General features: G+C 37.7%; 1 protein-coding gene across 1 annotated transcript; it reads right to left on the bottom strand.

Annotated features, from left to right (window-relative positions):
* Positions 1–11,663: 11,663 nt before the first annotated feature.
* LOC137805805 (small ribosomal subunit protein eS30z/eS30y/eS30x-like) lies at positions 11,664–11,936 on the bottom strand. Its single transcript, XM_068605725.1, is given in 2 exon segments — positions 11,664–11,799; positions 11,802–11,936. Coding segments are annotated over 2 exon segments (177 nt in total). The 5' UTR covers positions 11,929–11,936; the 3' UTR covers positions 11,664–11,749.
* Positions 11,937–12,512: the final 576 nt, after the last annotated feature.

The raw sequence follows: 12,512 nt of genomic DNA, 5'->3' as shown, positions 1-12,512 counted from the left end.
CCATTCAACACTGGATGATTTTGGCTAAATCCTAATTTTTTAGTGAAAGCTAAACTGGACCAATTTAGCACTGGATCATTTTGGCTCAAGCCAATTTTTTTAGTGCAACCTAACCTGGACCCATTGAGCACTTGATCATTTTGGCTCAAGCCAAGTTTTTAGTGCAGGCTAAACTAGACCTATTCAACACTGGATCATTTTGGCTCAAGCCAAATTTTTTAGTGCAAGCTAAACTTGACGCATTCAGCACTAGATCATTTTGACTCAAGCCAAATTTTTTAGTGCAAACTAAACTGGAGCCATTGAGCATTGGATCATTTTTGCTCAAGCCAAGTTTTTAATGCAAGCTAAACTAGACCCATTAAGCACTGAATAATTTTGGCTCAAGCCAATTTTTTTAGTTAAAGCTAAACTGGACTCATTCAGCACTGGATCATTTTGGCTCAAGCCAAATATTTTAGTGCAAGCTAAATTGGACCCATTTAGCACTGGATCATTTTGGCTCAAACGAATTTTTTCAGTTCAAGCTAAACTGGCCCCATTCAACACTAGATTATTTTGGCTTAAGTCCAATTTTTTGGTGCAACAGAAATTGGACCCATTCAACACTGGATCATTTTGGCTCAAGCCAAAAAAATTTAGTGCAAGCTAAATTGGTCATATTCAGCACTGGATCATTTTGGCTCAACCCAATTGTTTTAGTGCAACCTTAACAGGACCCATTCAACACTGGATCATTTTGGGTCAAGCCAAATTTTTTAAGTGCAAGCTAAATTAGGTGTGTCAAGTGAAAATGCATCACTGCTAAGAGCACTCACACAAATCTTGGATTTAGAAAATTTTCCACTTTCTCCCCACCTCGTGCCCCTCATTAACCAACACCAACACTTACATAAGATTTCCATAAAAAGTTTGTTTGGGTATGTGCAAGAAGTCTAAATACCTAATCAAACGCACATTCTCCCTACCTTTTGCCCACCACAACCAACACGAACACGCATTGACATTTCCAGAAAAAGTTTCATTGGGTCTGTGTAGAAAGTGTAATGTGGATCACCACATATTTCTACTATGGTCACCACATACTGTCACTCTAAGTTGAGTGAATTTTGTGGTTACTTCATATTGTCCTACTCTCATGGGCTCTAAATAACTTATTTAACCCACTTTCTCCCCACCTCATGCCCCTTCCCAACCAAGACGAACACTCACTTGACATTTGTAGAAAAAGTTTCCTTGGGTCTATGCGAGAAGTGTAATATGGATCACCATATATTCCTACTAGGGTCACTACATACTACAACCCTCTAAGTTTAGTGAATTTATGCTCACTTGACACTGGCCTACACGCATGGCCTCTAAAGACCTGATCTATTGCATTTTCTCCCCACATCATGCCCACCCCAACAAACACCAACACTCACTTCAGATTTCCATAAAAAGTTTGATTGGTTTGTGTAGGAAGTGTAATGTGGGTCACCACATATCACTACCAGGGTCACCACATACCGTCACCCTCTAAATTGAGTGAACATTGTGGTTACTTCACACTGTCCTACTCTGATGGCCTCTAAAGAACTTATTCAACCCACTTTCTCCCCACCTCATGGCCCTCCCAAACCAACATGAACACTAACACTAACACTCTCTTTTTAACTTTCTTATCCATGTCAAGATTAAACAATTTCCTTTAAAAATTTTGTACCTCATCAACCTAACATTCCAAAGAAAGACTGTGTATTATTTATACACTAAGACCCATATATGCAATAATCACTCAGAATTATCTATCCAAAGAAAGACTCTACATTGTTTATACACCAAGAGACATATATGCAACAGTCACTCACATGATTATCTATGTACAATATGAGTATGTAGTGACCTCTCTGTCTTTGTCTATATACTCAACAGTGATTGAATTCACAATACCATAGTTTCAGAAAAAGCCTATTTTGGAGAAAAAAATACTAAATAACCATGCATACTTACACAAACTAAGTACACAAAAATATATACTTTTAACAATATATTCCACAAAAAATCAAGTCATACTCCAGAAAAATAAGCAAATAGAAACACAAACAACTATGATCACATCTCATTTAGTTCTCTGTATATTCTAATTCTAACCAATTCCTCTTTTTTGTGTATCCTAACACGCTACTATGAAATAAAATACTACAATAAAAGTTAAATACAGACCCACAAACTAACCCAAACATGAAATACGAATATATATTGTCTTAAGAGTGTGTGCAAGAAATTAGCTTTGGCTCATACAAGGGTCACCACAGGTGAAATAACAGGGATAACCCAACAACAAAAATCACACAAGATCAATGTTTCGTTTAATAAACCAATGAATAAAAAAAATATTACCTTTGAAAACAGGATGTCGAAGAGGACACCGCCACCCAACCACCGTGAAAAGAGGATGTCGAAAAGAAGACTGTTACCCAGCCATCGTGAAAAGAGATGCACCCACGACGACGGACGTTGCACAAAAAGGTTGCGAAAAACCTGGAAGAGAAAGCTAGCGAACAACCTAGAAAAGGATGGGGACAAAAAGAAACCTAAATTCAACCTCATTGTCGAAGAAAAGAGGATGCGAAGAACGTGAAAAGTATTTAGCCCCAATTTACTAGACCCCACAAATGAAATAAAATACTATTATTTATGCCATGTTGGTTGTATTGGTGGAGCAACTCATTTAGAGTTATCCAAATATATCGTCCAAATATCGGGACTCTTTCTTAAAAATGTTTAACTAATAACATTCTTCAACTTTATACTTGTCTATTATTCACAGCTCTCTCAACAGTTGAACTTTGATATGGGAACAAGATTCTTGTGTAAACAATGATGAGTATAAGTTTTTTTTTTTTGGGGTATAAATAGAATTTGGCTTCTTGCAAATCAAATTCTGATCTATGAACAATAAATAAAATAAATAACATTTTAAAAATGTGATTCTTCCTTAAAGAAATGTTTTCCTTGATCCCTACTTTAATGCAAGCTTGTTATCGTTACTTTTCTTCTCCTTTTTAAGGAGCATCAATGCGGTGGATCAACTTAGCAATTAATATCCTCTATATCTTCATCATCTCAAGACAGTGAAGCAAACAAGGTTGTTGGCAACAAAGACTTGCGGGTTCAAATCCTATTAGGAATTCAGTCATGGCTCTCACTTGACAGCTTCCTTGATTGCTTGATTAGGAGCCTCTTGTGTTGATTGCATTACAACATTGGTTGTTTTCAACTCAACTTTCAGATGCAAGTTGTCATTGAGGAGAACTGAAGCTTGTTGTGTCGGCTCAAGATAGAAGATGAACGAGTAAGTTGGGAATTCTACAATGAAAGTTTGGACAGATAAGCATAGAAATATAATTTGTTTACCTTGCTTATCTGATCCTGATAATGATGGTGGAGAATGTCCACATAGAGGATGCATGGCAGCACATGAGGGTAAACATGTGACTTCTCTTTCAAAGAGAGTTCAAATGTATATGCAAACGATGGATAAAAACATTGCATACGTATGAGATCACGAGCATACTAGTTTTCTTCTTCTTTCTCAAGCACGATTTCCATTTTCATGCGTGTTGGTCTAATTGGAGGGTATCTTGCCAGACTGCGAGAGATGGCATCTTCTTCATTAGCTGTAGCCTTTTCCTTCCCTTTATACATTGTAAAGGGCATAAATGTTCGTTATTTGTCCAGTACAAGGCGAAACCTTATCAACAAGCAAAAATTCGTTCGATGAAACGACGATCTCCATGTGTGCGTAGTCGGTGGTCGTCGAAGTTATGCAAAGGTCAACATGATTGCCGGTTGATGAAGCGGCGGTCTCCATGCGTGCGTAGTCGGTGGTCGCCGAAGGTATGCAAAGATCAACATGATCGCCGGTTGATGAAGCGACGTTCACCATAGGTCAACATGATCGCGATCGATGAAGCGGCGTTCTCCATATGTGTGTAGTCGGTGGTCGCCAAAGTAATGCAAAGGTCAACAAGATCGCCGATCGAGGTAGCGGTGTTCTCCGTATGTGTGTAGTCGCGTGGCGAGGTAAATGTAGGTGGCCTCGGTCTTGGGAGTTTCGGTAAAGTTGAGTGTTGCTTGAGGTAACCTGTTGGTTATAATTTTGGGTATGGTTTTCTCTCTTTAAGGTTGTTCTGCTCCAACCATAAAGGAGAGCTTCTTTTGTGGATGATATAGGAAGTCCACTTCTGGTTACTGTATATGGGTTGGGATACCCCTGAAGTATCCCTTTAATTTTATTTATTCATTGCTGATAAAAAAATAAAAGCAAAAATTCGTCTTGTTAAATGATTGCTATATAGCTAGAAGAAAATAAAGACTGGTTTGCTGGTATGTTTGTTTCGGTTCTCCCTTGGGACGAATCTTTACTGTAAACGAGAGTATGCATGGGTTCGTTGTAGAGGTCTCTCTCTACAACTTTGGAGTAGGCATTATTTTGAATGTATCGGGGTTTTGATTGGGAAGGTGGTAGAGGTGGACCAGGCAACTCGTGTTGGAGTACGCTCGCTTTCGGATCAAAATCCCGACGGGTGGAAAGGTAAACGTGACAAAGGAGCTGAGCATTAATAGTATACCTTGTTTGGTGTCTTCCGAAGAGGAGGCTTGTATTCGAGGTCACAAGTTGAGAAGTTTTTTAGAGCTTACTCAGTGCCGGAATCTGATGCCAGTTCGGAAGAAGGTGTTGGAAGGGAGTGATTGGACTCTGTGGAAGAGTTATTTTTTTTTCTTTTTATCTAAATGGGATCGGTTTAAAAAAAATTACAAATTTAGGCAAGTCGTGCCAATTCGACACGACTTCATATGCATAAATAGTCTCAATTAGACACGACTCTGTCATGTCATACTGAAGTCGTGTCAACTTGGCACGACTTCTGCCACGTCATAATTTATTTATTTTTAATTTTATTGTTTATATATTGGGTAGTAAGTTATGTAATGTTAAAAATTAATTTGATACATAATTTTCTAAGAGTATTAGTTTTAAGGAACAAAAAATTGGATAATCGTGTATGGATCATAGTTGAATTGAATGAATAAATACATAGATAAAGAAAATGAATGTTCTAAGAGTGTTATGAAAATACAAACCAAACCTGCCAAGCTATGACCCTCTATGTATCTATTCATTCAATTCAAACATGATTCATACACGATTATCCAATTTTGTGTTCCTTAAAACTAACACTCTTAAAAAATTATGTATCAAATTAATTGTTAACATTACATAACAACCTACCCAATACATAAATAATAAAATTAAAAAAAATTAAAAATTATGATGTGGCAGAAGTCGTGCCAAGTTGGCACGAATTCAGTATGACATGGCAGAATCATGTCTAATTGGGACGATTTGTGCATATGAAGTCGTGTCGAATTGGCACAACTTGCCTAAATTTAAATTTTTTTTAAACGAATCCCATTTTGATAAAAAGAAAAAAAAAATAATCTCATCGTAATCAAAAACCCTAATTTTAAGGCGCATGCTTTATGCCATTATGGCATTCATTCATGCAAGGGAAGCTAAAGCCCACGTGGATTGGTGTGATGATGCATGGTGCGTTGGGATTTTGGGTGTGAATGGGGTCGGTGTTCTTCACTACACCATTTTCTATCTATAGTAACATTTATTTAAAATGTTACAATACATAACTTTTTATATAGTAACATTTTAATATGTCACAATACAGTGTTTATAGTAACATTTTCATAGCAACATTTATTAAATTTATTAAAATGTTACCATACATAAAGGTTTTATTGCTATTGTGGGGCACCATGTTAAGTCAAACTGTTCCTGTATTATAATTAACGTCTATGCTGCTTGTAATCCGACTGAGAAGGTGGCTCTGTGGGAGGATGTGTCTGTTATCAGAAGTTTTCATCAGGATAAGGTGTGGTGTTGTTGTGGTGACTTTAATGCAGTCAGGTGTGCTACGGAAAGGAAAGGCATTAGACGAAATGCAAGCAAGAAAAAGGAAATCAGGGACTTTAATGAATTTATTGGAAGCAATTCTATGGAGGATTTGCCTCTAGTAGGTAAGTTCACTTGGTTTAAGGCAGATGGGTCCGCAAAAAGTAGGCTGGATAGAATTCTGGTATCCAAAGAATGGCTACAAGTGTGGCCTATGAGCAAGCAATACATACAAACAAGGGAAGTTTCGGATCATTGTGCAATAGTAGTGAAATCATGGAGTAAAGATTGGGGGCCAAAACCTTTCAAGTCTATCGATGCATGGCTATTGGAGCCCGGGTTTAAGGATCTGGTGAGGGGTAAATGGGGTTCTTATGAGGTGCAGGGCGACAATATAACAAAAGTCAAAGAGAAACTCAAACTTCTAAAGCTGGATCTTAAAGAGTGGAATAGGAGTGTGTTTGGGAATCTTGAGGATGAAAAGCGCAGGATATTGAAGGAGATTGAGGATATTGATGTCAAGGATGGTGTATCTGACTTGGTGGAGGGTGAAAAGTTGAGAAGATTGGAACTTGTAAGCCAGCAAAAATTGGTAGAGAAAAAGATGGAATCCCTTTATAGGCAAAAAGCCAGGTCCAACTGGTTCAAATATGGGGACTCTAATTCTAAATTCTATCACACCACTATCAGATGGAGAAGAATCAAGAATGAAGTTAAAGGAGTTGAATTAAATAATCAATGGTGTGAGGAATCGGAGGCAGTACGAAGGGAAGTAAAGTGAGTGTTTGAGGAGAGATTTAAGGTCACCCCTGATTTAGGAGTGAGGCTTGGAGCTTTGGAATTCAGATATCTTCCTGAAGAGGTAAGCCTGAGAATGATTGAGGTGTTCTCCGAGAAGGAAGTCAGGGAGGCGGTGTGGAATTGCGAGGGGACTAAGAGCCCGGGCCCAGATGGTTTTAATTTCAATTTTATTAAAGCTTATTGGGAGACCCTAAAGGAAGATGTTATGGGAGCAGTGCATAGTTTTCATGAGACAGGGATCTTGCCGAAGGGGTGTAACGCGTCCTTTATTGCTCTAGTCCCAAAGGTAAAGGATCCAACTACAATTGATCAGTACAGACCTATCTCTCTTGTGGGAGCTATGTATAAGATTATATCCAAGGTCATGTCGAATCGGATCAAAATTGTTCTACCTATGGTCATTGACGAAAACCAATCAGCCTTCATGAAAGGAAGGGGGCTGCTAGAGAGTGTTCTGGTGGCTAATGAGGTGATTGAAGACGTACGAAGAAGGAGGAGGAGGGGTGTGTTCTTGAAGGTGGATTTCGAAAAGGCATATGACTCGGTCAGGTGGAGTTTTCTGTTGGATATGTTAAATAGGCTGGGGTTTCATGAGAGATGGATCAAGTGGGTGCAAGGCTACTTAGAATCAGCAACAGTATCTATTTTGGTCAATGGATGTTCGACAGAGGAGTTTAGACCGACTAGGGGTTTGAGGCAAGGGGATCCCATGGCTCCGTTCCTGTTTCTTGTTGTGGCGGAAGGTTTGGCGGGCCTAGTACGTCCAACGTCTAAGGAAAACCTTTTAAGAGGAGTGAAAGTGGGGAGAAATGAGATAGAGTGTAGCATGCTGCAATTTGCGGACACTCTTTATGTGTGAAGACTCTTTCTCTAATGTGTTTACCATTAAGGCAATTCTTAGGATGTTCGAGTTGGCATCTGGACTCAAGGTAAACTTCCATAAATCTAAGTTGGCAGGTATCAAGGTTGGCAGGAGCTCGCTAGAAACCTACACAAGAAGTCTCAATTGTGGACTAATGCAGGTTCCTTTCAAGTACTTGGGTTTAAAAGTAGGTGGGAATCCTAGGAGAACACAATTCTGGGAGCCAGTGGTGGAAAAAGTTAAAGCTAGACTTAGTGCTTGGAAAGGGAAATGCTTGTCACTAGCAGGTAGAGTTTGCTTGGTTAAATCGGTCCTAACATCTGTTCCTCTGTTCTACTTGTCCCTATTTAAAGCGCCAGTGTCAGTATGTAAGACGATTGCAAGTATTCAGAGGAGGTTTGTATGGGCATGGGGGGCGGAAAATAAACGTATCTCGTGGGTCAGCTGGGGCACTGTGTGCAAGCCAAAGGAGGAAGGGGGTTTAGGAGTTAAGGATGTTAGAACGTTTAACTATGCTTTACTAGCAAAATGGAAATGGAGGATGCTGACTGAGGAAGAAGGGAAATGGAAGGAGATACTAGTTTCTAAGTATGACAGGGAGGGAGCAGGACATGAAGTGTCTAACAATTACTACTCTTGGTGGTGGAAAGACCTATTTAGGGTTACTGGTGAGGGGGAGGGGACAGGATGGTTCCACAAGTCGATAGGTTGGAGTGTTGGAGCAGGGGATAAGGTCAGGTTCTGGGAAGATGTTTGGTTGGAGAACAGCGAGCTCAAAGTGTTGTTTCCTAGGCTGCATTCGGTTTCGCTGGACCAAGGTAAGGTGCTGGGAGAAATGGGTGTTTGGGAGGACAATGGGTGGAGCTGGAGGCTAAGGTGGAAAAGGTCCAGGTTCGCATGGGAAAGTGTGATGGAGGAAGAGTTGCTTAGCCTTATTATGAGAAAGACCCCGCGCAAAGATAGAAAGGATGTTTTGATATGGAATGGAGAACAAGATGGTGAGTATTATGTGAAGTCCGCTTACTCTTTTTTGTGCAGTCTGGCAAATAATGAAGTGCAGGACACTTTTTCTTCACTCTGACAAGCTATAGTTGTCCCTAAAGCGCTGTATACAGCTTGGAGAATCTTGATTGAGAGACTTCCAACCTATGACAATTTGATCCGGAGAGGATTGGCTGTAAGCTCTTCCCTGTGTGTGTTCTGCAAGGAAACGCAAGAAACAGCACAACACTTCTTTATAGAATGTGCCTATGCACAGAGGGTATGGATCCTTTGTTTCAGATGGTTTGGCATCACACTGGTGCAGCATAAGGATATTGTAATACACTTCGAGAGTTTCTATCTGCCCCATCTGAGTGTTAAACAGAATCAGATTTGGAAGGGTGTTTGGGTTGCTATTGTTAGAAGTATGTGGGACCAAAGAAATTTGGTGGTGTTCAAGCAGGGGACAGCTGATGTAGAAGAGATTGTTCACATAGCCCAACTGTCAGTGTGGCTCAAGCTGAAGTTTGGGACAAACTCCTTCAACTATGCTTATTCGGATTGGGTTCTAAATCCAGGTGTGTGCATGCAAAGCTGCTAGTTGGAAGGTAAGGGCCTGTATACTGATCTTTGAGGTGCAGGTTTTGGTTGAAGGTATGCAGACTTCATACCAGTTTGGAGTTCGGGTGCAGCTCAAGTTTGATTTATGCAGTTGGTCATGCCAGTGGTACTATCTGTGGGGGGGATGAGCAGGGGTGCGTTTGACGTCTGGGGGATGAAGGGGACGGTTGCTGTCAGGACACGCAGCTTTAATGGGTGCTGGTAGGATGTGTTATGCTGGTTTGGGTGATTCTGTTAGGGGCTATGTGTTGTATGCTTTGCAGGTTTGGTGACCCTGTTAACGGGTGCTGTTAAGATGTGCTTTGCGTGCAGCCCCCACGAATATCAAGTGAATCTGATGGTAGTGCGGCAACTCAAGGAAGTTGAAGCCTAAGTCCATCTGGGGTTTGGGCATGCTGTTCGGAGGGCATATTTGAAGATGAGGTGTCCAAGGAATAGACTTAGGATGAAGGAGGAATGTGTGTTGCTGGATCGTGTCTGCTTTGGCCAAAACAACCTTAAGCTGCACATGCTTAAGGTTGTGCATTGAGGGTCTACAGATGCTTCAGGTTGTGTCTTTAGGGTCTACAGATGTAACCCAAATGGCCAATTCTGCTTCTGAAGATCATTACCACTGTGCTGTAGTATTGAAGTAAGAACACCTTGGGGTCTGCTGATAATAATGAATGGGATTACCGTGGTTTTTTGGTCTTAAACAAGAGGTAGATAGATTTTTCATGGGTTAAAGGGATGGGAGGGAGATGCTTTTAATATATGCAGTAGTATGTTTTCTGCTGGTGTTTGTGCTGTTCAATTGTTCAATTTTTTTCTAGTTTGGGAAGCCTCTGTAGTTTATGGTCTTTAGTGTTAAGTGCCCCCTAACTATGATTTGTATTGTTGTTTGTTTAAACTATGAGGGTATTATGTTTAAGGGTTGAGACACCCCTTAAGTATCTCTTTTTTATTCTATTAATTTATTGCTGATAAAAAAAAAATACATAACTTGTAGTAACATTTTCAAAGTAACATTTTCATAGTAACATAAAATGTTACGATACATAACTTTCAATTACAATAGTAATATTTTTTATATAAATATCACTATGAACAAAATAAATATAAATTTTAATTATTATAGTAATTATTTTTACATAAATGTTATTGTAGATATTATAACATTTTGTAAACCAATGTTACCATAAATAAATTTAAACTAGTATATATTTAAAATGTCACTAAAGTTTTTAAATACTATACAAGACTAAATTCTTAAAATTCACTCTCAGAATTATTTGTCTACTCTCAATCTTACCCCCTGTTTGTTTATATGGATGTGATGTTCACAGAAAAAGAAATGAGTAGATATTAACTATTTGGATCTAGGGTTGTATGGGGAAGTGAAGGAGAAGATATGCATGTGAACAGTAAATATCATCTCCCCTTAAAATGAAGAGATGTAGAGGAAAAACCATGTCAGCATCCCTTATTTCCAAATTTACCCTCATTTGAATGTATCACGGTGCTTCATTTGAATGTATTAGTATTTTAAAAAAATATTGTACAATGTTTAATATATATATATATATATATATATATATAATATTTAAAATGAAGAAACAAATCATCATAAATTTTAAGGAAGTTTTAAGTTTGTTTATTATTTTATAAAATATAAATTATGTAAATAATGATAAACCAGTGTAAAAAAAATATAGTTAAATAAAATCTTCCATTTATATAGTAGTTATTAGAGTAAATCATGTGATACCTATTTTCAAGTTCTAATCAGATATTTTATTAAATGTGATTGGATTTAGTTTTTTTAAAGAAAAGAATATACTACAATTAAAACTGAAAATATTACCTAGGTTGGATCATGGGCATCACCAAAAGGTTATACTAAACATTTTTCATTTTATTTTATACTAAACATTTAATTTATTTAATATAAAAAATCCCTAAAAACAACCCATCACTTAAAATAATTTTATTATAACTTAAATTATTCATTAGAAACTGAAAAGATAATTAATATATTAAAATATGTATTTATGTATTATGTTATGTTTTATTTGGTTTAATTGACACAATACTTTTTAGATGACCCATGCATGCAGAAGCATATTTTCAGAAAAGGCATACCCATGTTGATAAAATATTGATTTTTATGTATCAAGTTGTGCTTCATTTGGTTTCAGGGGCAGAGTGTTTTTTATATAACCCATGCACGCAGAGCTTTTTATATAACCCACATGAAGTTTTTCTTGACCAAGGACTTGGTCCATGTGATTTACACGACACTGAGTGAATATCACAACTGTCATATGTGTCATATTTATATATAAAAAAGAGTTGAATATTTTTCTGTGAACTGTTGCATGTGAAGTTTGTTTATAAGCATTCTTCTGAACAAAATTATTCCTTCTCAAGTCCAACTTCTTGTGCCTCCATCCTATTTTTTTTTAACTATCAAACTTTCAGTCATCAATCAAATAAAAATAAAACAAGTGATACATTTTGCAAACTACGAAAACCCGTCATCCACACGCCCCTCACTTCTCCGACGAGTTTGGTCCACGCTTCTTACTGAATCCCACCACGGTCGGTTGTTGTATTACATTCGCTTGTGAGCGCGTCCTCGTGGCTTCTTCTTCTTGTATTGCTTGGCCACCTTAGGAGTTTGTCCTCTCGCTTTGTCCTCACGCACGAGAGATCCGTGAACCTTACCCATTTTGATGAATTGATGTTTCTCTCTCTTATACGTTCAGTTGCAACGGCTACCGATAAAATCCCCCTCCATCCTAGTTCATATATACTTTGTGTTTTATGTTGTTTTGGCACTGCAGTTGTTTTGCTTCATTTTTTTTTTGTTCTATTAAATTTATTACAAAAATGCATGTTGTGCTTGTGCATTGGTGGTTTTAATATGTATTGGTGTTTTCTTTCTAAGTTGTGTGTTTTACTATTGCAGTGTTATTAATAGCAGGTGAGGTTTAGGAACTCTTGTTTGGTGCAGAGAATCAAATTATAACCTCTCATAATATTAGAGGCTTCCTAATCTTCTTCTTTCATGTTAGTCCTTAATTTTTTAAAGCTTTCAAGTTTGTTGGATTTGTTTAAACATGTACAAATAAAAGTTAAATTTGTATTGTTTAACATATATGGACGTAAAATGATCAAATTTTTAATTTAATTTTAATATTAAGGATATGTTTATGTTCTATTAAGTTTTTTTTTTAGTTAATATATGTCTTTAATATTATATTCACTTTTATGTTAGTTAATATATTTTATATTCAGTTTTGTATTAGTCAA

Source organism: Phaseolus vulgaris, chromosome 3 (genome assembly GCF_000499845.2).
Source record: "Phaseolus vulgaris cultivar G19833 chromosome 3, P. vulgaris v2.0, whole genome shotgun sequence".
Taxonomy (NCBI): Eukaryota; Viridiplantae; Streptophyta; class Magnoliopsida; order Fabales; family Fabaceae; genus Phaseolus; species Phaseolus vulgaris.
This window is presented reverse-complemented; position numbering and strand designations above follow the sequence as displayed.